Source organism: Syngnathus scovelli, chromosome 19 (assembly GCF_024217435.2).
Source record: "Syngnathus scovelli strain Florida chromosome 19, RoL_Ssco_1.2, whole genome shotgun sequence".
In the NCBI taxonomy this organism is placed as follows: Eukaryota; Metazoa; Chordata; class Actinopteri; order Syngnathiformes; family Syngnathidae; genus Syngnathus; species Syngnathus scovelli.
Window position 1 is genome coordinate 4,978,600 of NC_090865.1, and position 23,543 is coordinate 5,002,142.

The window sequence follows — 23,543 nt, forward strand, 5'->3', positions numbered from 1 at the left end:
TACTAAAATACAGGCATGATTTTTTTGCAGTTGTATTATATTATTAGTTACAATTGCAGTTACTTTGTTGCAACCTGGGGATGTTGGACAGAAATTACATTAACTGGGAGTTGGCACATCATAAGAAATGATTGTGATTTGAAAAGAATAATCACTCATTTATTTACAGTTGTGTTAATGCTAAAGCTGAGCCTAATAAATCGCATATCAAAAAGTGACGCACGTCTTCTTGTAGGCTCAAATAGAAAGGATGCGCAATAAAGCATGTCATTAAAATGCATTGTGACTGAGTCGTCTGTGTGGGCCACGATGAAGGAGCGAGCGAGAGATGTCCAACCGGACGGCACACACAGAAGAGTCGGTGGCTGGACATTCCTGCCTTGTAACTGTAGTCCATCACCTGGCCTGCGCCGACTATAATTGGGGGTCTCCTGGGAGAGGGGGGCACAGTGGCAACGACAAGCGTATATATGGACCGATGGAGGTGGGGGCAACAAGGGGGCTGTGACTATGTCAGTTATTCCTCTCTGTGGGCCCCTGCGGGTTATTAATAACCATCTTTTGGCTGACATTGTCTGTGGGATTAGGATGAGGGACTGTGCATAAGTGTGCGTGTGGTTCTTTCTTGGCGGCATCAACCTTCACATCCTACTTTGGTGGTATGAAAAGTTTATTGATGAGGAGACAATACATTTTGTATTAATATGACAATAGATTCGTTCTTCTGTGTTTACAATCCATGTGAGCATCGCCTTTCACGTTATACAGTATCATCTTAACGTCATAATATAATAATTATCTTGTATACAGAATGATCACCTGGCAACTTGTAACAAATTGGAAAGTGCAACAAGAGATCTTTTTACAGTCAGAAGCTTGTCATAGAGTTTTAAAGAATATATACGCTGGAGTCTATGGCACTGAAAACACGCATGCTTCTGAATTGATGCCGTTTTCATATATACGGAATATGACTATGAATATTGTTTACATGTATTGATGTATATTTGTGTTCAAATGTCCATTACTTAAAGGGTTTTAACACCACAATATCGATGCTAGTTTAATTAGCCCATATATGGCATTTTGCTTTGCGTGTTAGCATAAAGCTAGTGAGCCCTGGCTGGAAAAACTAGTAAGTTGAGATACCACTGTAATAAAAACTTTGAAATGACTTAGACCTTATGTGATTAAGTTAAAAATGTCAAGATAATAGCACAAAATAATATTGTTGAACAGAAGCACATCTGTGTAGTAGTGTGAATTCTTAGATTAGTTCACAACACCTCACCCTTTTATTCAGTAAATAATCATGCAAACGACTCCACACACAAGCCCTTAAGTGAGGAAAGCAAAGCGACTGAATAATTTAAGTAATAATTCATTCAAGACACAGATACGTACATTGCAGCATAATGGTTTTTCTATTGGAGTGTGCGGGTCACTTAGCTTGTTGGTGGAAGATCAGATCTCCTCTGGAATGTCTTGGAAGTCTGTGGTAAGGAAAAATTGGTATTAGCAACAAATTAACAGGCATCAGGAGCGGGTTGAGTTTCCTATTTTCTGATGATTCATCTGTAGGATTTGTCAGTCTTTGAAAGACCCCTAGAAGTGGGTCAATTAAAATGGCTGCTTCAAAAAATTGGCTGTTCTGTCGAACCTCTGTAGCTTTGAGATGCCTCCTCCTCCTCTTCCTCTTCTTCCACATCATCATCAGACGTCATGTTGACCTCCTCATCACTGCCTCCCCGAGGAGCGTTTGATTGGCGTGCCCCGTTGTCCCACTCGGAACTTGCACTCAAGCCTTCCTTTCCAGGCTGCACAAGTATCAAATTATTGTGTGAAAAAAAACATAAAATTAATTCACATAGTAGATACTTTATTGATCCCCGGGTAGGAAATTCAGCACACACGTTTGTGGTGTTCTTACTTGAGAGGCTGTACCGCCGTGCTCGTACGAGGACACGGCCTCGCCGCAGCCCTTCATGTGTCGGACCTGCTTCTCCAGCTTGGCTCGAGCCTTCTCGCTGTCCTTGAAGCGAGTCTCGGCGTTGCGCAGCCTCAGCAGCTCCTCCTGCAGCAGGCTGTGCTGCCTCTGCAGCAGGGCCAGCTCACCGATGGTGGCGCCGCTGGCGGCCTCGCGGTTCTGCCGCCAGGAACCCGCCGACACCGGCGACGCCGGGTCCTCCTGCTGCAGCAGCAGCTCCAGGATGGAGTCTTGCTTGATGACTGCAGCCTTTTTTTATTTAAATTTGAAAACAATTAGGAAGTTGTGGCTCTGCATATTGAAAGATTCAATCATTTTAATGTATTATTGGATACAAATACAGTATTGTGTATTATGAGGGAGTTGTTGTGAAAAAGATCGCTCATTTGTTATCATGTATTATGCAAAAAAAAATTAATTGAACACAATATGTTGTGCTGATGTAGTTGTCAGTCAAAAGGAAGTGTATGCTCCTATTATGAAAAGAACATGGAAGTGTTTGGTGGTGGACACAACTTACCTGGAGTGCATGAAGACAAGCGCTGAGATTCATCAGCCTTTGACAGACCTCCTGTTCAACACAAACACAAAAGAGTCGTTTTTAGCAAGTAGCTCGTATTATAGTGCAAGTGAGTGTATTGAACCAAAACTCACCTTTGTGGCTGGCAACTCATTAGCTCCATTGATGAGAAGAACATGATCACCTGCACAGAGGAAAAAGCATTGAAAAATAAAAGGAACACAAAGAAATGCTCGAAAAATAGGAATTAAAAGTTAAATTACTGGCATTTGTGACGTCCATGTTGTTATGATGGCACAGGAGAGGAACGTCGACGCTGGAGCCCAGCAGAAGTTCGCTGAGTCGGTCCACTGCAGAGAAACATCACGATCACACGAGCACCACCCGTGGTGATGTTGTAGTAAGGTCATATTTGTTGTCTTACCCTCAGCCGTGGCATCTAGCAGAAACTTCTCCGCCCGTGGAGCTTGCGGGGTGTCCGCCCTGAACAGGTAGCGCGTGACGGGAGGCTCCAGGTCATCCTGGCAACTCACCTGGGCGAACTCGCAGAAGAGGGTCACCCTCTCCTGCAGGAGCTCCAGCATTTCCCGGTCCTTCTGCTGGAGGTCCGCTGCCACCGTGGAACGATCAACCAGCCAATCAATGAATGTACTTGTTGATTGGTTGGCTCATTTAGGGTTAAACAGACCTTTGAGTCTCCTCAGATGGGCTTTGTGCTCCGTCTCTATGAGGGGGAACTCCTCACGAGATGGACACCTGCGAAGAAACAACAAACATGGATAAATACATCATACGTATTAAGATTTATGTGTGGTGGTTAATATTCGGTCTAATGCCCCACTTGTTGACTGTGCGCTGGATTTGCCGTATCCACATGTTCTTGTCCTCCCTGGAGGCGGCGTGCACCTCGTACATCTCCGGTGGCGAGCAATCGCTGATGAGGAACATCCCGCGCTCTTGGTTGGCTATGTCCCTCACGATGAGGTTCTGCAGGGACAGCACGGGTGGCTTGTCCTGGAGAGGGACGAGTGTTGTCAGTGCACAGTGGCGACACATACATAACTCTAAATACAGCCTTGTGTATCTTACCAGGCATGGAAAGATGTACCTCTGGTCTTTCTCCTGAAGAAACACCAGGATGTCCGTCATCAGTAAGACGTGCAAATCTACACAAATGTACTGCAGTCAGATGTGTACAACCAATTAAATATCAGAAGGATTTATTAATAAAAGTGCTTTGACATGAGAACAATTTGTACATCGAGTTGTAATGACTGCAGCACTTCCCTTGATTGCCTATCAAGAGAGCATAAGGCCATAACAACACAGGCCAGTACCAAGATGGTTGCAGAGGGTACGAATGATCCCCGCAAAGCCCACTCGCATCAGGTTCTAAGGGAGGGCGCTTCATTTTGACAGCGCTCTTAGAGGGGGTGAGAAGACTTTGAAAAGACTTGTATGTGTGTAAATATAGATCAAAATAATGAGCGAGTGCCAGGGAAGTGCAAGTGTCTTGTTTTTAAAGCTCGAGTGTCAGCCTAACAATTGTAGCAGTGAAGAAAAGAAAAGCTAAGCGAGTCACTACAAAAGATGAATTGAATTATGTTCACAGAAATAAAACTAGGCTCAAGTAGTATCTGACATTTTAGTTTCACTAGAGGTGGTGTGGACCCTAATGCCATCTACTGACCAGCCACTAGTACGGACTTCAGCTCACGCGCACCACATTAGTCCTATTTTTTTTCACCTTTGAGTCGGGATCCGGGAGTTTTCCACATCAGCGTTCCCTCGTAGACGAGTTTGCGGCGGAGCAGCTCGACGGGCCTGAAAAGTCCGCCGTCCCTCACCCGGGTCTCGGAACGCTGGTCCAGTTTGGCCTGGATCTCCTGCATTCTCTGCGTCTTCTCCAGCTCCTCCATCTGCCATACAGGTCATGATGTCACGATCAAAAACCAGTGCATGAGCCTTTTTTTTTTAAATGTGAGATTACCTGTTGATCTATTGAATTGAGAAGATCTCTGACCATGGACAAAGCTTGTGCTATGGAGGATGCTTCTACTTCATCTTCTGTTAGATAAAATAAATAAAATCCTATGGAATTGTCAATGTCTAACTGTGTGAATGCTGAAAATTAAAGAGTGACAATTCACCGACGGTATTCTCCAGAATACGCTGAATGAGGACGGGGTACTTGGATATGCGCTGAGTCACCAACAAAATGCATTCCTGGATACCATGGCAACGCAGCCAGGGTCCTCGACTCACACGCTGCATACAAACATACATGAGTACAAAACTTAAACTCGCTATCATTTATTCTTTTTCTCATTTTTGTGTCTCACTCGAATGAAGCACTGAAACCTCTTGTCCCTGGCCATTAATGACTTGTACAACGTGACCGCCTTTATGTGGCGACTGCAGAACTCTGCGTAGGTCTTCTGCATGTCGTCAGCACTCTGGCCGGAGAACTGGAAACACAAATCAAGACGTCCTATAAAAATGCACTTTCAGGGAGACTAAAAATTAAACCAAGCATTTTCTGAAGCATGCCGTTTTTTTATTATTTGTAATGCTCGTGTCTCTTGAGTTCAGGTTCTGGTCCCCATGGAGAAAATTGGACCATGATGGTCAGTTTTGGGAAACACCAGTGGATATAAACTGACCTGCTCCAGCAGTATGTCACCCAGGCGGTGTATGGTGAAGTTGCAGTCGGAATCGGGCTGCAGGCTGGCGTTGCGGCGCAGCAGCAGCTGCAACAAGAAGTGAGAGTGGATGCCGATCAGCTGATCCAGGCAGGGGAACAAGGCGTGCACGGTGCTCGGGTCCAGCTGCAGCTCCTCCAGCAGGCCCTGCCGGAACACCCTTTGCATGATGCGCAGCGTGCGCATGTGGTGCACCTCAGTCTGGATTAACTCTGGGTGGAGACATCACATAGTAGAATATGGGTTGCTTTGTGGTTTTTTTACTCAAGTGCAGACGGGCGGGGTGAGAAGTCGTCACCATAAATGACATCCTGCCTCTTGATGACATTTTTGCTATGTGCGTGTAAATAATCTGTGTTGACGGCCATGCTCCACGAGTCGGCCTTGAAGTCCTCGCTTTCCAGCTCCATCTCCTCCAGGATGGAAGTGTAGTAGTAGTCGCCTTTAACCAGAACATCGACTAATAAAGGGCGAGGTTCAGCCGTGGGCCTCGCAGTCAAAGTTGACCTTGTACCGTCGTCGTTGAGGGACTCCATCGACATGGCTCTGTTCCTGAAGTTGAGGGAGTCCGTAGACTGGGATAAGATCCGCCGCAGGCCCAGAGGAGAGTCGTCGGTCAGGTTCCTGCGGCAGAAACAAATGAAAATTTTACACCTGCATGAAGCATTTTTTAAATTAATCAGTTGGTTCATTTTGACTAAGCTAATGATAATCTGTTTTGAATGAGAATGGTTATTTAATTATTGAAATTAAATCGTACTTGGAAATAATTAAGTAAGAAATTTAAAAAGTTCCACTAGTCTGAGGCTGACAACTTGCTTACCCTGCAATGTTGTTCGTGGAGACACTTTTGGACAGTGTGAGGCCAGAACGCCCTCGACGAGATCCGAGAAGGGAATGGCGGAGGCTTTCGGAAGGGTAGATGGCTGACGTGGGACGCTCACGCATGATTGGATCTATACATTGAAGATGAGCCAAAACATCAGAATAAATAAATAAATAAATAAATAAATAAATGATGAGAGGATTAAGAATGGGACAAAGTGTCTTACTTGTGCGCATGTTCACATTCTGCAACGACGAGTTGTTGCGCATTAGCGCTGTCTTCTGCTGCTGTGGATGACATACATGGAAATTTTAATTAGAATTCTCAAAGGAAACCACACATCAAGCACAGTTTCAAAATTACATATTCTAAATTGGGATCTTACTCGCTGTTTGACTTTGGCACAGTTGGGCAAAGCGTCTCTGCAGCGGTTGTGGATGGTCACATTGCATGCTGGGGGGAAAAAAAAGTGAAAATTATAGTTAGTTTGCTCAAAACCTCAGTGTTATTCCATTTGATGTATCATCACTCGATTGCATCTGCCACTATTTTGTAGTGGCCATGACTTACTGGGACAGCAGAGCGCCTCCTTGGCCGTGATGCTCTTGTTGCAGGCAGAGCACAGCGTGGTTCCCGACACTGTGAGGGAGGTGAAGAGGTGACCATTGTTGTAATGGGCCTCCCTTTCCCGAGCTGCCTTCTCTCGCTCCCTCATACGCTCTCGCTCTTTATTCTGGGGGGATTGGGTGAGAGGAAAAAAGTCAACAGAAATGCATCATGACAGTATTCACACTTGTATATTTCAATTCGTGACTATCCAAGTTAGTCGCTGAGATTGTGAAGCTGAGCTGACACGCTGAATCCAAGATGGAAGCTTTATGGTGATTACTGCAGTTTGTAGGGTTTACTCTGTTGACTCTAATAAATGTGTACTTTAAAATGTACCCATAATGAAAACAAAGTGTCTGTAGGGAAAAAAAGAAGGTAGTGCATGAGTCGATCGCATGATGGCCACACTGTAAAAGCAGAAGTCATAATGCAAGCCATTCTGCAAGCACATATTGAACCAAACAAATCATTAAAGAAACAGTAACTTCAGATTTTTTTTTAAAATAGCATATGAATGTCAAATACAGAAAAATAAAATGGATAGATGCAAATTAAATAAATTGGTAGATAGCATAAACAAGGCATTTGCATTCACATCCCGTAGTTGGTTCTATTGCACCGATTTCGATTTTGTGAAATGCAGACGACAGCGTTTTGTACATTTCTCAAGTTCCAAGTAGAGTTCTTGTAAGCAGACACAATTGTGTTTAATCAAAATTTGGGATTGGTATTTTGTATGCACGTGTAGGCGTTACAATAAGCGACATTAGCATTTTTAACTTGAGGTTAGCTTCTGAAGAATAGAGAACAATAAAAAATAATAATAAAGAAACAAAAGCATTTTTAAACATTAATTGATCTAATCCCAATCCCTCACACCTGTACTGACACGTTTTGCAACCTTTTTGAGGCTCTGGAAATTTTCACACAGAGCAGATATACCACACACACAAGCGCGCGCACGGCCATTTCTATGGCAACGACAATCCAGTAAGAGCAAACACACTATGTACAAGCAAAACCGCACACACACACACAGACCTACACCCACAGGCCCAGCTCTGATGAGATAGGCATGATGGGCTCAGGCCTGTATGAGCGGTGCCCTTCTTCCGTGTGTCACAATCAGGAAAAAGCAGCGAAACCCAAGAAGGGGAAGTAACACACACTCAGAAAAATTCATAGAGTTGATATTCACGGAACATAAAGTTGACTTTTTGGTTTTATTTTAACCTTAAGTGCGCTCGTGATGGTTACTCACCCTCAAGTTGATCTCCTTCATCCTCTCCTGCCGCAGTTTGGACAGGCTGGCGACTCTGGACATTTTCTATCTCCTCCCCAAAAAAAAAAAAGGAAAAAAAAATTCAATTTAATATCCACAGTTTGTTTTTACTCAATCCGTGGCTATTTTTTTTGCGAAAATATTCCTTCTGCACTGGCCAACTGCGATGTGCCTCTGCTTCTAGTGAAGTGTCTGTTCCTGTGAGAAATCTGACTTGAATCATCATCACCGCCGCCCCCACACTCACACATACACACACGCACGCACACACAAAAACACACACGCAGTGAGTTTGCTCCGCTATCTCAATGCCTCACGGACTATTATTTGCTCCTTCCTACATCCCAGTGTATTTTCAGATAATCATCACATATCAAATCTTTTCACAGCCACATGTAGAGTTTACATCCATGTTATCAAGTGCGCACCACATCTATACACGCGCCATCTCCAAGTTGCGACCCAACTCCCACACGGGTTCGCAATCGAGATATTTATACAGAGAAGTAAAGCAGGGCCTAAAGTACGAACGCTGCTAGCGGTATTTCTGAAATGTGGCATAAAAGGAACACTATAAATGAGGACAGCTCTGACCGTTAAACAGTTTGTACATCATTAATGGTGAAATTGACTTCATTGTGTTACTCGTTCAGAACCTTGCGTTTGTCCATTTTCTACCAAATTTCAAAACTGTTCAATAAAACCAACCACTGTGCGGTGCAAGACCATCAGGTGAAATACCTCAGTCGTTTTTGTCATTGCATACAAATGATCTCTTAATGTTCGGATTTCAGTGGAGTATGGAAGTTGTATAGCCTCACACCTCGGGCTTTGTTTCACATGGGAAAGCTTTCCTTGGCAGAGGTAATTTCTCTTCCTAGTTACCAGTTTGCAGTGCTCATATTTTTCCCTTGGAAAATTTGCAAAGCTTTAGTTCCATCTAGTGGCCAAAGGCTAAACTGTAGCAGAAGCACCGTTTTTAGAGAAAACAAAAAGCTCCATCAGCACAGCTTTTGATTGTTTAATAGTTTTCACAATTTCACATAAATACAGCACGACATGCTTCTCTTTAGAAAGGCATTCTGAGTTGGTTTGTTGCATCTGCCTTGCAGGCTGGATTGTTACAAATTGATATTTTACATGGACACAAGTCAAGCTTTTATCTGCCCGTGCAGAAATAAAAAAAGGACACCAGTAAAAAATGGGAATTCTACAACAACAAAAACATTTTGCAAACAAATAAATGAATCAGTAAAAAATGTACCTTTACTGTGTCTGTATCAACGCTGTACAGCGTACACACGGCCCCCCGTCTGTTTCAGAAACAAATTGAGTTGTTACATAATTGCTTTCGCAGGTAAAGTAAATTTCCATGAAATCATAAAGTTATGTTTCATTGAGGTGAAAGGAGGAAGGAGCCAGCACCTTTAAGGCTTCTCCCTTTGGCCGTGGCGTGAAGCGTGGACGGCAGAGGTAAGTTTGGGCGTGGCCTTTTTTGATTTCTTGGCTTTGGTCTGGGCGGGGAGCGCGGGGGAGGTATCGCGAGGTGGCGAGCCGGCACTCCTGTCCGTTTTGCACTTTGAGGTGTTCAACGTGGGGCTGGGATTCTTCGTCGGGTCCAAGACTGACTGTGACTTCCCCTGAGGACACTGAGTGGACAGCAGCGGCGTGTGAGCGGTGGACTCTGGCAGACCTTTAGATACGTGTTTGGGCTGTGGACACACCACAGGGGGGCGAGGGGTGTGTGTAAATGTGAAATTATACAAACAGTGAAAATAAATTTACAATTTATTTTTTAAGAAATGTGACGTTAACGCTTGAACTAGGCCTGTTTGTAATGTTCCATCAAAAAATAAATACGCATGTCAGCTGCATGAATATAGCCAACAAAGCCCGCCATCACCGTTTATTTCGCCTTACCACATTAATTCGGCTTGAGGTGGTCACTTCGATGTCCGTGTCGGTTTCAGCGGGTTCGTCCGTGCGGAGGAGGCCTCGTCTGTTGATCAAACTAGTTGCCACCCAAAAAAAAAAATTAAGCGGATATTTTCCTGACTAATTGACAATGAACTGATTCTTACCTGGGTGGCATTGGTCCGCAGAGTACAGCGCAACAGTTGACGAAGATGTTTCTGTGGCTGTAAGGGTTGGTGACATCTGTGCCTCTCTTCCCTGACCAAGTACCTTTAACCTAGGCACGGAAAAATATGTTTACATTTATGAAGCCCAAAGGCATGCAATGTTACTTACGTCTTCATTTGTGGTGAGGTTGACTGCGACGAGGTACGTGTGGAAGCCTGAGAGGCCTAAGATGCACCAGACTGAGAAGAAACAAATCACAAGCTCCACGGCAGTGCAAAGTCGAGTCAAGGAAACCAAAATGCACTTTAGGAGCGATGACTGACTAGAAATGTTCTTTCCAAAAGGTAAAGGATATCTGCCAGGACTCTCTTGAAGGGCGTAAAGCAGGCTTTGCCCATCCTGAGCTCCTGAAAGGAAAAGCCATGTTCAATTATGACTTCTGATTCCTGTGGGTGTCATGGTGAGTTCACTTACTCATGGTCAGATGTGTAGCCACACAACCAAAGATGAAGGCTGTCAGAAACGACAGTGACACGATAAAGGCGTAGAAGAATCGGTAGTTGCGCTTGCCCACGCAGTTGCCCACCCAGGGACAGTGATGGTCGAATCGCTCTATAGGTCAAACAAAAGGTTAACAGAGGCAAAATAATGGCGCACAGCTCCCGTAGCGTGAGGAATAGCTCACCCACGCAGTTGTCGCACAGGCCGCAGTGGGAGGTGCGCGGAGGCCGGAACATCTTGCAGGTGAAGCAGTACTTGAGCTTGACCACCTGCTGGTTGATGAGGATCTCCTTGGTGCGCGGCGGGGGACGGTAGCTGGGGCTCCTTGTGTCGTCTAGATAAAAAAAAAAAAACAGTATTGGGCTTAAAGAGATACAGCACACCCAACGTGAGGCTTTTTGAGAACCTGTTGACAGCCTTTCGCATTGATTGTTAGCATTAAAAGGATGGATGCCAAAGGACTACTTTTCTATGAGAAGCGGACATCTTGAAGGAATCCCTCCAAGAATCCACTATCAGATGAATGTGTGAGCATTTGGGTACCGATCTGCTTCTCGATGTCGATTGCCTCAGCCGTCGTCGCTCGAGGGAGGATGCCAGGGTCTGAAAAAGTGGTCTGAAGCAGCGTGACCAGCACGAACACAAAGAGAACTCCTCCGATGGCGGGAATGCAGCTCGTCAGGTGTTTGACCAGAAAAGGACAGCTGCAACACAATTGCTATGTAGCGTATATGATGTGCAGCATAAAAAATATCTATTAGCTATGAACTCACTCGAATATGAAGAATAATCCACTGGTGACAAGAATGAGGCCCAGGGTTAGGGGCAGCATACCACTCTGACCGGCCGTTATGAGGCGTCCATCACAGAAAAAGCGGTTCTTCCCAGGTAAGACCTCCCACCTCCTCCTGGGTCTTCTCAGAGGCTCACTGCTGCGGTCCTCCATGTGGTGATGCTTTCCATTCTGGGGTTGGGGATGGTGACCCGCCGAGGTGGCCACATGAGTCCCAGGTGTCCCCGAGTTGATTTGCTGGTAGTCTCCGTTATTCATGACAGGACTTGTTCTGCCACTCTTAGCACGACTTTGCCGAACAAACCAGTGACGTCATCGCGTTTGGGCTCAAGAGTCACGCTCACACGAGGCACTATAAAAAGCCAGCTACAAAGAAGACGAAAACGCCGTCCCCGGAATTATAGTCGTGATTTTCCATTGCGGATTGATGTGACCAGTTTTCTTCACGTGCCACATTCATGTCCATTGATTGAAAGGGTTCCCTCCCCGAGCATCCTTTGCCTCTTAGCGATTAGTTGGTCACGTGACACATCAAACTACTATATTAACATTTGAGCTCCAGAATGTAGCGCTAACGAGGAAAAAAGGCATCTCACCGGACTCTTTGGCGAGCGTCGTGGTTGAATTAAACTGTTCAAATGTTTGCTCGTCAGTGCATGCTGTAGTAGTCCCTGCCTGTCATACAGGAATAAAATATTTCCGGCTTGTCTACGTCAAAATAAAAGCTCATAAGATTTGATGTGTCCCCGTTAAGAAATAATTGCAAATTTATACAACTATATTATATACGGTATTAGTTTTTTGCATTATCGCCAAGAATGGCAAAAAAAAATCACATAATGAAATACCACTTCCGGGTTGATGGCTATTTATCAATTCGCCGATAGTAAAACAAAAATAAAAGCATCACGCTGAAGCCAACTTTGTGATTGGTTGTGTGTCTCATTTAATGCAAATAGGTTTAACCGATTTCAGATGTTATACCATCATTGCTACGCTATTACACGATGACGTGACTCACGCTTTTAGCGCATTTTACTTGGATCGCAATAACCGGAAGTTCTACCCCATTACCTGTCTTTAACCTTCTAACTTGACGCTCAGGTGCACTGTCGAACTATCGACAAACATACTTCGACAGTCGATCGCAAATGAAGTTTCTAGTCTCGGGATGTGTTAATGAGACATGTTAAATGAAAGGGGAAGAGTGCAGCGATCGTTTACGAGTTGCGACGTGGGTGAACCGTGAATTGTAAGTCGTGTTTACCTAGATAGTCGTCAATGCTGTAATGGAGGAAAAAGAGTGACGTCGCCCCCATAAAAGTGACATTTATCTTGATAAAAAGACGGGAATGTGGCTTATCGAATGGTTTTTCCTCAGTTACTATATTTGTGGTAAACTATTACGAAAATGTATGTTTGCTTGTTTTTAATAATTAAAACTCGTGAGGCGAAACAATCGATCCGTTCCGTTGACGATAAGAATTGTTTATTCATTAGTCATGTCTTGAAAAACAACATGACCTCAGCATACTGTATATTTTCCATCTAAAGCAAAACCAAAAGTACACATTACATCTTTTCATTTTGTCAATTGCTTATCCTCGCTAGTATAAAAATAAAACCATCGGTTAGTTGTCAAAGCTCCAGCCTTAAAAAAAAGTCAAAATTACAAATATGGCAACAAGTGATGACATTAAAAGAAATTAAGTGTTTTCTTTCAATCAGATTAGCACCCATGTAAAATGAGTGCGAACAAAGACTGAGGTTTTCACTCGTGGAGGGCAGAACTTCACATCTCATCTGACCTGGCTTTGACATATCACTGTTGCTTGAAAGCGGCAAATCTTTTGTGGACTCATAAATTATCCAAGTTGTGTATTAAACATTTCAAAATTACTCATTTACTGAATTGTACTGCTCACAAAATGTCGCTAGCAGTGAAGAGCGTTAAAATGTCCCTTTTAACTAGTTTTTCTGTCTGTATGTTCAGACCCTGAAGCTGCTAAGCCATGTCCGTAGGCAATGCGGGCATCACGAGAGAAAGCTCGAGGCCCTCCAGCTACAAGCGAGGACCGAGCCAATCTAGCAGCCAGGGGTCTTTGTCTTACAAAGAGCGCTGTATGGACCCCGCAGAGCCAGGACGCGAATGCCCTGTGATAAACTCAAACGGGAAGGAGTATGACACCTTCCTGGCTTCGCCAGCCGAGCTCCCGCCTGCCACCCAAACCTGCAATCCCTGCGCTTCTCCGAGGGCTTGCGGGACTTTCATGTGCAGCTTCCTGACCTGTGGTCTGTACAGAGTGTGCCTGCGAGCCCCGTGTCTGGCGCCCAAAGAGAGCGTCACCGAGGAGCCGGAAAAACTGAGCCTTCGCGCAGAGAACCCGGCAGAGGGCAAAGAGGAGGAAGAAGAAGACGAGGCAGACTGGCTGGGGGACGTCTGCATCGGTGGAGTCAAAGTGGACAGCCCGAGGGATTATATCGATAAAGACTCCGTGACATATTTTCCTCAAACGCAGCCCTACCACCCTTCCCTGGATGAGGTCATCCGATTGGACGACTGGGAGGACGGCGAGGAGAACGTGGATTCGCTGATCCGCAAGAAGCTGCTGGACCTCTACACAGAATACCAGATCGAGGAGTTGGCCCGCTGCACCACCGACTCGGTGTTCCTGCGCAAGAGCAAGGCCATCAACCACCTCATCAACTCGCTAGCCGAGGAGCATCAGATGGATGAGCAGGAGGCCGAGTGTCGGTTGGTGCGTGGCATCATTCGCATTAGCACGCGTCGGAGCAAGAAGAAGAAACGGGTGGTGGCCTCGCGCCCGGAGAGGACGCTGTCGGACAGCGGCAATGAGACCATGAGGGAGAGCGGCTCTTTAGCGTTCAGCAACAACAGTAAGTTCCACACCAGTTGAATTTTCGAGCTTCACCGACAAAAATGTAATGAGTTATGAGCAACAGAGTTCATATTGGTCAAGCTGTTTTTCTTGCTTTTATTTTTTTCATTCAAAGACGACTACAAATCCGATCCAAATATCCAAATATCGGAATTGACCTCCTCTGACAAGTGCGCCCGTGACATTTGGAGGAACAATGGAGGTGAGAATTGACTTATTGACATTATTATGTGTGTTCTTTGATTATTTTGTTACCTGCACATTTCCATGACGCTACTTCCATCGCACTTTACTTGGTAGCTTAGCTGCCATTTTATAAGCACTCACTATCTGAAGGCACAACCCTCTTGGTTGTCACGGTGACAAAAGCCACTCTCGACATTTGCCTCACACAATCCCTTGTTGCGCTGTGAACAGGGAAGACGGGATGGGCACTATTTCTACTTCCCCGTGTAATGTCCGTAATCCAGCATTTTGTTTCCGCAGGCCGCGCCTCCAGCTCAACGTCAACAAGCTACTCGGCCTCCCACACAGAGACCGACTCATCAGGTGTCCCGCTCATTCGCATGTCTGTCAGAACATGAACGCGTCCACACACTACAGGCGGTCGACATAGCTACGGCAACACAATTTGAATTTATGCGCAAGTCGCAACTCATCACTGTCAATATTTGTTAAACCGAGAACTTCCCGTGTACATCCCCTGCTGCTCTTTTGAGGAGCTATAATGAACTCAGGGCTTTTAGTATTTACACTATGGTTGTGTGTCCAATTTATTTTTGTAATTGAACGGCTTGTTGCCAACAGTTCCCAATTTTTTTTTCTATCCCTCATTTTGTCATTTTTGTGCAGCATTTGTATCGCAATGAAGGGAGTTGCCCACTTCATGATGATCATGAGTTAAAATGAAGCAAGTGCTTTTTTGGCCCTTAGAATTAACAAAGTATTAATTACTAAGTGATTTTTCACATTTAAGCAACGTTCGACTCGAAGTTGTTACTGTTATCTTCTGATGGCGGCTCATGAAATTTACTTGCCTGACTTTGGACTCAGCTGTTGCTTGTAGTTTTATGCTTTTAATAAATGATTTATATTTGCAATATGCAGATCACATTTAATGTTTAACATCTTAAGTTGTTTAGAAAATAAAACTTGAGGTTACATATTGAGCCTGTTTTTTCTATGTCTTATTGTAAAAAAATAAATAAAAATAAGTCAAATTTGATTTTTTTTATATTCCTTTTTAATGGTTTCACAATTTAGTCACAGTGGAAGGTGACCTGCATGCACATTGACAAGTGAGACAGTAAATGCAGGCTGAGGCAATCTTAATATTTTCATAAATTACATAAACATCACAATTGATACTCATTTTTTTTATTAAACTGTAAGACTGAAGCTGCACTAAGACAACAATTTGCACATCTACTATATAAATCACAATTAATAAGCAAGCTTTTGGAGAAGTCTTAACGGCAACCTAAATGGCCGGATCATTGTTGACGTTGACAAGATTCCACGTCAGCTGGGAGGAGGTGGTGTAGTTGAAAAGCTGTTCATCTGGTCGGAAGCCGTAAGCGCTAACCGGACGATCGGCTGGACCGTGAACGGACTCATCCGAAACATTTCCCATGAAGGACTGGCCCAGCTCTCCGTTCTTGAAGTTGGTATAGAACTCTGGGCTGATTGCACCATCAGTGGACATGATTCCATCTGCACTGTACAAGAAATCGGGTCTCTCGAGAATGTCTCTGTTCTCCATATAGGAGTCACACTCGTCGCCGTAAAGTAAAGACTCCCCTGTCTCATCCATCTGCCGGTTCTCCACCATCTCAAGCCACTGGCAATTGTACCAGCGGAACTTTTCGTTCTGTATTCTCTTGCCCCACTCGTCGTCGTACTCGGCAATGATATCCAGCGTGTTGTCGCAGACTTTGCGGATCTCCGCGTTGCTATCGTGCATCAGGTCGATCAGGTAAGTCGGGGCCTGCGTGTCTTTGATGATGACGTCTCTGGTGGCCTTGTGGAAGACCATTTGGTAGAAAACGTAGACAATTTGACAGACAAACTCGTCATCCTCCTGTTGGGCGTTGAGCAGCTCGATGAGAGCGGGGATGATGCCGGACTTGGCGAGCATGGCCGCACAAGAGTCATCCATGGAGACGGTGCCTATCAAAATGACCACCTCGAGAATTAAATCATCCTCAGCGGCACCCGGTTTCAGCCGGTCTTTCAGGTAGGGCACCAAGTTGTAGTCTTTAAGAACCAAAGCCCAGTCCAAGTCGGGAATGGTCAGATTCGCAAGTGTTCCAAGACACTCAATGACATATTCCTCGGATTTGTCCACGTTGATCTGAGACGCCAAGTCTCCGACGTGGTCCAGGAATAAGCTCTTGGTAGGGCCGCTGTGCTGGGAAATATTCCTGATCATCTTCATCACCAGAACGTCTTTCAGTTTGACAGAGCGCTTCATCAACATCTTCAAGCCGTTGCCTTCACACATGACTTGGGCGTTGGCCTTATTGGCGGCCAAGTTGATGCACAGTGAGATGAGTTCAAAGTCCATCTTTTGTTCTCCCAAGTCATAGATCATCTTCATGAGCAGCGGGATGCAGTCCGTGTTGGCAAAGAGGGACTTGAATCTGTCCTCCATGCTGATGTGGTAGAGAACGCACATGCTGAGCTGTCGTTGGCCCTCGTCAGCCAGCAGCGACGAGAGTTTGGCGACGAGTCCTGCCTGGACCATTTGGTTGCGCAGCGCTATGTCAAAGGAAAGGTTGAGCAGCAGGCGCAACGTGGTACTCAGCAGGTTTTCATGCTCACATGGAAGCAGCTGAGCCAGCTTCTCCACTGCAAACACTTCAGCCATGTCATTCTTGTTTTCCAAGAAGATGGAAAGTTTCTTGAGGAAGGAGACAACTACCAGAAGAAGCTGTTCATCCTTCCTGTCCAGAATCTTCACAAGCATGTGAACTATGTTCTTGTTCCTCATCTTGAGTTCTGTGTGCGTGTCTTCGGCAAGGTTCAACAACAGACACAGAGAAACTCTGAGAAGCTGCTCCTGTTTCGTAAGGAGGCTTTGATACTTTTTGAGGGATTTCTCGAGCTCCTTCTTCAGATTTTGGTTCTCTGAGAATTCTTCATAGGCCTTCCTCTTCCTTTGGAGCTCATCTTGCCACAGGTCATACCTCTTAAGCTCATGTTCGATGATGTTCATGCACAGGGCCCCGATCTTGAAATGTGTGACCAGGCCATGAAACTGTGAAAAACTGGAGAAGCAGAAAAAGATGCAAATGATGGTTGTTGCAAGGTCCACACTTTGCTTCCAGTCTTCTCTCAGAACTCTGGCCAATGCTGCTAAAGCCATCTCATTCTGTTTGAGCTCCTCCAAGTTGTCCGGGTTGCGGGCCAGTTGAAAGATCAGCGTGGCTCCCCTGATCTTCTCCTGGATGTCCTCATACAGGAGCTCCAAATACTCATCAATGCTGTTGATGCTGGCCTCCTCATTGAACTCGACACCTGCGTACGATGCAAAATCCCGAGGGGAGGTCTGCTTTTTTTCGGGCTCGTCATTAGACTGTCTGCGGGTTTGAAGGTAGAACAACAGCTGCTCGACCTCGTTCAGCTTTGAGGGATGAATCAAATGACATTCTTCCACCACTTTCCGAGCTAACGATGACGTATCGGTGTTGGCATTCAAGCTTTTCAAACGAATGATTTTCTGGCATTCTTTACGACCTCCGACCATGGCATCGCCCTGCTCACCGAGTATCGTTGCCTCGACCTCATACTGCACCACGATGGCTTTCTCCGTTGGGTGAACGTCCAGCGTGCATCCTTTCACTTTCCTTTTAAGATACCGCGGATCCGCTTCTTGCAAACCGTCCATTTTCGCGTCCGATCCGTTCTCTAGAATGATCCACGGAAACAAGACGCCACTTCCGTTCCAAACCAATCCACTCATTCTATTGGTTGTCTCAACGTTCAGCTAAAATGCCTCCCTCCGATTGGGTTCCTTCGAAAGAGGCGGGGCTTGTTTCCAGGAAGTGACTACCGCAACACAGCCAAAGCGTGCCTCGTTTTCGCTCGTTTGTTATTGAATCGTTCAAATTTCTACATTGATCCACGTTGAATAATAATGGGCGACGACGAGGAGAAGTATGACGGGATGCTTATGGCTATGGCGCAGCAGCACGAAGGCGGAATACACGAGGTACTGATGTGGACGCTCTGTGATTCGAGCTAACGTAACGGTGAAGCTAATATGCGTAGCCGGCACACCGCCTTGAAACGCACATTTTAAAAGTCGTCTGTATTTCATTAAATTGTTTATTTTAATTTAGTTTATTTATATTTTTTCTGTGCCATTGAGAATAAAATTGAATTCAATTTGATAAGACAAAAAGGTCAGCCATTTTGTTCAAAGTATTGAAGTCATAATCATTTAACAATGTCTTCTGTCTTCAGTTAGTAAATACATTTTTCAGTTTCTTACGGCGAAAGACTGACTTTTACACCGGCGGTGGTGATGCAAGTGCTGCAGAAAAGGTGAGAACGGTTCGCAATGAATGTGGTTTGGTCATCACATTACTTTACAACTCATTTTTGTGTTCTTAGCTTGTCAAGGATGCTTTCGCCCACCACAGCAAGATGGCAAAGGAGGCCCACCGGGAAAAGCAGAAGAAACAGGAGAAGGAAAAGAAGGAGAAAGCTCAACGGGCCGTCCAGCTAGCACAGGAGGAAGAGCGCAAGAAGAAGAGTCAGGAGGCGCCAAGGATTCAGGAACTTACTGACGAGGAAGCGGAGAAACTTCAGACGGAACTCGATGAGGTTTCCTGTCCTCCTTTGTCCCTTTCGACCTCGTCTCTCATCTGGTGATTGTCTTCACCACCATGTTCCTTCTGCTTGCAGAAAAAGAAAGATGAGACAAGGAAGGAAACTGAGAAGGTGGAAAAACCAGTGGACAAAGAAGATAATGATAAGGGGGTAAGACCCATGTACTCTCACTGCCAAAACAATAAATACATTTACAAGACTCGACAATCTTGTATCATTCATATAATTTATTTTGCATTTACAGTCAGACTCAGAGGAAGAGGACGAGAAGGACAAAGACAAACTAAAGCCGAATGCAGGAAACGGCGCCGACCTGCCCAGCTACAAGTGGACTCAGACGCTGTCTGAATTGGACGTGAGTACCTCAAGCTAAAAGTTCTCGATGACCAAAGTCGCTCTGAACACGTGTTCTCCCGCCTGCAGCTGATGGTGCCATTCGACGTGAAGTTCCGCGTCAAGGGCCGAGACGTGGTGGTGGACATCCAGCGACGCTCCCTCAAGGTGGGCCTGAAAGGACACCCGCCCATCGTGGTGGGTCAGCTCTTCAATGAGGTGAAGGTGGAAGAAAGCTCCTGGTTGTTGGATGACGGCAAGGTTGTGGTGGTCCACTTGGAGAAGGTGGGATCGCCTTCCTTCTTTCTTGTGAAGGAGTTCAAACAGTGGCTGACCTTTGCTGTTGAATTACAGATTAACAAAATGGAGTGGTGGAGCAAGGTTGTTGACACGGATCCAGAAATAAACACCAAAAAGATCTGCCCAGAGAACTCAAAGGTGACATCATTTTCAAGTGTGCAAATAAAATACAGCTGCTGAATTTATTTAGAATTGAAACCATCTGCATTTGCCTGTGGTGCAGTTGTCCGACCTGGACGGCGAAACGCGCGGCATGGTGGAGAAGATGATGTACGACCAGCGGCAGAAGTCGATGGGCCTGCCTACGTCCGAAGAGCAGAAGAAGCAAGACATCCTGAAAAAGTATGCTTGTACTTCACCAAACCTCCTCTAGGGGGCGGTGCTAACTGGGCGATTCTTCCTGCAGGTTCATGGAGCAGCATCCTGAGATGGACTTCTCCAAAGCCAAATTTAGCTGAGATCTGCAGTGGGCGTCCACGTGTGTATGTGAGTGTCCACTGTGATGCCTGGCTGGACCTCAACGTGTCATGTTTTCATTTACATCCAGGTATCAAGTTGTAACTGTTTGCATGGTGTTTTTTTTTTTTTTTTTTTAATAAAGCGTTGAGGTCAACTATTTCCTCTGGAATCTGCTCATTGATTGATTATCACCACACGAGGGCACTGTTCCTTCCTAAACTTTATTTTTGACCATAGGTGAGCAACTTATTGCACATAAATCAAATAAAATGAATATTTAATTTCACAAACAAACGCGCTAAATTCAAGGGGTATGTATTTTGCAAATTTCAGGAACAAAAATATAATTATTTGGCCATGATGAATTTGATGGCTTCATTATAGTTCATGTACATTTATTAACACCTTTCAAAAGTTGGTAATCTTAAAACTCTCAGAAATTGAATTATACAAATTTGAATAACTTTACACAGATCAAGTCATTTTTCCCCCTTTTGATTATTTAAAAACGCAGCTTTGAGTTGGGCGTCCATCCCTAATATATCGCACACAAACAAGAGCACGCTTTCCTCCTTTCTCATGTGAACGCCACCGTTGACATGCGGTTCCCAACCCTGCCGTGTTTCTCCCAACGAGTTAAAAGTCATGTTTCTCACTCTTGCGCACGCTATCATGCGGCACTGCTAAAATGTTACTCTCGCCTCCGCAGCAGTTTGCTTACAGTCGGTGCGAGGGGGCCAACCTCGTTAGCTTACGCCGGCGAGCAAGTGTTCCTCGTGTGAGGAATTGCACGCATGGCTCCAAAACACGCCTCAGACATCTGTTACTTTTGCAATTTTTTGTTGTTGTTGTTGAAATTCAATTGAAGGAATTAGTTCACACGTGTTACGAACATTTTTAAAAACACTTCCAACACACAAACTCTAGAAATTAACACTAATTGTTGAGCATATAGTACTATGGTGCATCACCATTTTAATACAGTTACAGAACATCTCTGTAAGAGGCAAGTGTGCCTAATGATTTGTCCGGTAAGTAACGGGATCACATGACACAAATCGCGCAATATGCAATAATATCGGAGAGATTGGACATGAGGTGGTGCAGGGGCCCGATGGTAGGTAGGATGGGGAGGCCTGGAGGAGGGAGGGTGCTGTTTGAGGGCACGAAGGAGGCGGTTTCTCTGAGTCTACTCAGCTGAGAGCAATGTCTCACCAAGGTAGCAGAATTTGTTCATTAACGAACACACACAGACATCAGAGAGACGGGCCCGAAAAGGTTCTGCAAACACACCTCCCCGCCCACCGCGCCTCAGAGTATTCCAGCGTACCCTCGTAAATCTCCTGACTTTTTTTTTTTTTTTTTAAACCATAGAAAGGTTCTACTGTTGGTGAAGAAGAAATATATACTCTAATGTTGAGTATCGGACAGCAAATGGGCTAAGTGATGTCATTAATCCTATGAAGACACCTTAAAACACCAGAAAAGAAATAATGCAACATAGTATCGTACAATATTGTGTTTTATTTTAAAAATATCCAATAATAATTTAAAAATAAATTGGTTTTGCGCTGTAATTTCAGTCTGTCTACGCCTTGGGTCACTAGGTGGCAGTAAAATGCGGAATTTTAATTTTTTAGTCAATTTTGGGATTTTCTTAAAATCTCTAGTCATTTATTTTACTAAAGCTGACCCCACAGCTAACTTACAACCATAAGAAAGTTATAATGTTGGCATAGCTTTTGTAAAAAAAAAAAAAAAAAGGATTCTAATATTATATTGAGTTGTTTGTATTTTTTTTTTTTTTTTTTTAAAGGTCCGCATCCTTAACATGTGCCCACGTTGGGCCTCCACACGTGGGTGTCAGACACACTCTGTCAAAGCATATATTTGAAACACACACACGTGCACACTTCCAAGTCAAACTCCCAATTGACAATTAGGGAAGACCAACACAAGTCCGAAGAGATAGGCCATCATTTTTTTTAAGGGACAAAGGCTTCCATTTGAAACGCATACGCAGAGCTCGGCCTTAACTGCAGCTGGATGTTTACAAGGCCAGCCTGAGCAAAGAACAGTGGCAAACATCCTCCTCACAAAGTCGGGATGATTGCTCTTCAACATCAACACACAAAATGCAGTTAAATGAAAGTAAAGTGTGTTGGTTTTGTTCTTAAAGGAACAGTACATCCATTTTTGTTTACTCTCAGTCCGTAAGCAGTGCTCACAGTCTTCAACCGAGGTTCTACAATTTGACGGACTTTATGCAAGACCTCCCTCCCCCTGCCAGCTGCAGGTCACATTGCTGCTTCACTACTGTTTGCCTGTGGCCTTGTGACCCTCCAGCCTTCATTTGCACCTGGGTGAGGACCACTCCATCATTTGCTGGCCCTCCAGAACCCCCCCGCACACCACCTCCTCTTCATCTAAAGGCCTGACACTCACATCACACCCATGACATCATGCAGCCCCCACAGGTATGCACCGGACCACTCGGTCGAGTCATAACGGCTCCTGGCTGTCAGTCAACCTGAATGTTTTCGCTCGATGTTTTTCTCACTGCAGCGTTAATGTAATATTTGTAATTATGAGTCATGACAATTTAATTTAGCTTTTGTAGGAGATTGTACAAGTGGGTCTAATAATGACACTGTACAAAAAAATGGGCTCTACTATTAGGGATAGCATTTTTTGAAAATGTTATGGAAACTTGTAAACTTTGAGGAAAGGTTTTAATACAAGTAAATTAACAAGGTCACCAGCAGTTTAGAAAATTGGTCAAGTGGATAATTTAAGACTCACCCGTTTCACATGTCTTGTCTGTTGGGTGTGGGTCGAACGTAGCGAGGCTCCAGAGTCTTCAGAAGCTCATATAAATATTCTTTTTCAACTTCAGTATTGTTTTATGTCCTTGAAAACGCCATTGTTATTTTCTGGGCTGGCGGGCAGTTTGCTGGTGGTACCGAGTACCTGCTTCCGGGCTGAAGCGAACCAACAGGTGTCAGCGCCGGGTGAAGGTCTTCTGTCTCGTTCAACAGTATCGAAAATGTATCACGTTTTTAGAACATCTTACTTCCACGTAGCAAATCTTGAAGTCCATTTAAGTTTTTTCAGTTCTTTGCTGTCGTTGTGTCGTTTAAAACCCCCAAAACGTAGTGACACCCGAATTCAGTGTTCCCGCCATGTCGTTCCAATTTGCTACTCTCGCGTTGTGATGAGATCTCGTGTGGCCGGAAGTCACATGACTTACAGAGAAACTGATTGATTAAAAGAAATAATTATCGAGTTTATGAATCGATATCAGGCTATGAAAAGGAAAATGAATTCATATTGTTTCAACTCAATATTCATATCTTTAAATTTTCAGCCATTTCTTTTTGTAAATCTAAATAAAAAGGACACTTTTTAAAGCT

The 23,543-nt window shown here is 44.6% G+C and overlaps 5 protein-coding genes and 1 long non-coding RNA gene across 10 annotated transcripts; 2 read left to right on the forward strand and 4 right to left on the reverse strand.

Annotated features, from left to right (window-relative positions):
- Positions 1–652: 652 nt before the first annotated feature.
- On the reverse strand, positions 653–8,149 carry arhgef2a (Rho guanine nucleotide exchange factor (GEF) 2a). The gene is made up of 22 exons (XM_049751402.2): positions 7,906–8,149; positions 6,606–6,768; positions 6,421–6,488; positions 6,262–6,322; positions 6,033–6,165; positions 5,724–5,833; positions 5,508–5,651; positions 5,171–5,421; positions 4,850–4,975; positions 4,658–4,775; positions 4,498–4,574; positions 4,255–4,426; positions 3,597–3,673; positions 3,349–3,521; positions 3,196–3,263; positions 2,932–3,117; positions 2,771–2,857; positions 2,642–2,691; positions 2,508–2,558; positions 1,931–2,236; positions 1,661–1,817; positions 653–1,493 (listed from the first exon to the last, which is right to left on the reverse strand). The coding sequence occupies exons 1-22, from the start codon at positions 7,966–7,968 to the stop codon at positions 1,465–1,467; spliced, it is 2,670 nt and encodes an 889-aa protein (XP_049607359.1). The 5' UTR covers positions 7,969–8,149; the 3' UTR covers positions 653–1,464.
- LOC125987227 (palmitoyltransferase ZDHHC18-B) lies at positions 7,906–12,305 on the reverse strand. Of its 5 annotated transcripts, XR_011085886.1 has the most exons (10): positions 11,283–12,305; positions 11,053–11,213; positions 10,694–10,843; positions 10,483–10,620; positions 10,177–10,415; positions 10,008–10,117; positions 9,847–9,937; positions 9,352–9,638; positions 9,191–9,239; positions 7,906–7,975 (listed from the first exon to the last, which is right to left on the reverse strand). XR_011085886.1 is itself a non-coding variant. In XM_049751467.2 (9 exons), exons 1-8 carry the CDS (start codon positions 11,558–11,560, stop codon positions 9,354–9,356), a joined length of 1,452 nt encoding a protein of 483 aa, XP_049607424.1. In that variant the 5' UTR covers positions 11,561–12,305; the 3' UTR covers positions 8,933–9,239; positions 9,352–9,353. The 5 variants fall into 5 exon arrangements, 4 of the variants coding, with proteins under 4 accessions (XP_049607424.1, XP_049607427.1, XP_049607426.1 ...); XM_049751467.2 differs by lacking the exon at positions 7,906–7,975 and having other exon boundaries at positions 8,933–9,239; XM_049751470.2 differs by lacking the exon at positions 7,906–7,975 and having other exon boundaries at positions 8,933–9,566.
- A 469-nt stretch (positions 12,306–12,774) lies between these two features.
- Positions 12,775–18,138, reverse strand: kifap3a (kinesin-associated protein 3a). The gene has a single exon (XM_049751404.2). It carries the CDS (start codon positions 18,089–18,091, stop codon positions 15,683–15,685), a length of 2,409 nt encoding a protein of 802 aa, XP_049607361.1. The 5' UTR covers positions 18,092–18,138; the 3' UTR covers positions 12,775–15,682.
- LOC125987258 (keratinocyte differentiation factor 1) lies at positions 13,315–15,371 on the forward strand. Its single transcript, XM_049751535.1, has 3 exons — positions 13,315–14,200; positions 14,318–14,404; positions 14,689–15,371. Exons 1-3 carry the CDS (start codon positions 13,315–13,317, stop codon positions 14,784–14,786), a joined length of 1,071 nt encoding a protein of 356 aa, XP_049607492.1. The 3' UTR covers positions 14,787–15,371.
- Positions 18,139–18,216: 78 nt separating the features above from the next.
- Positions 18,217–20,287, forward strand: nudc (nudC nuclear distribution protein). The gene is made up of 9 exons (XM_049751552.2): positions 18,217–18,415; positions 18,670–18,750; positions 18,820–19,032; positions 19,114–19,188; positions 19,283–19,393; positions 19,462–19,656; positions 19,726–19,809; positions 19,895–20,013; positions 20,078–20,287. Exons 1-9 carry the CDS (start codon positions 18,341–18,343, stop codon positions 20,127–20,129), a joined length of 1,005 nt encoding a protein of 334 aa, XP_049607509.1. The 5' UTR covers positions 18,217–18,340; the 3' UTR covers positions 20,130–20,287.
- LOC125987329 (uncharacterized) lies at positions 19,248–23,345 on the reverse strand. The gene is made up of 2 exons (XR_007487984.1): positions 22,933–23,345; positions 19,248–19,711 (listed from the first exon to the last, which is right to left on the reverse strand). It is a non-coding gene; the product is annotated as an uncharacterized lncRNA (long non-coding RNA).
- Between the last annotated feature and the right edge of the window lie 198 nt (positions 23,346–23,543).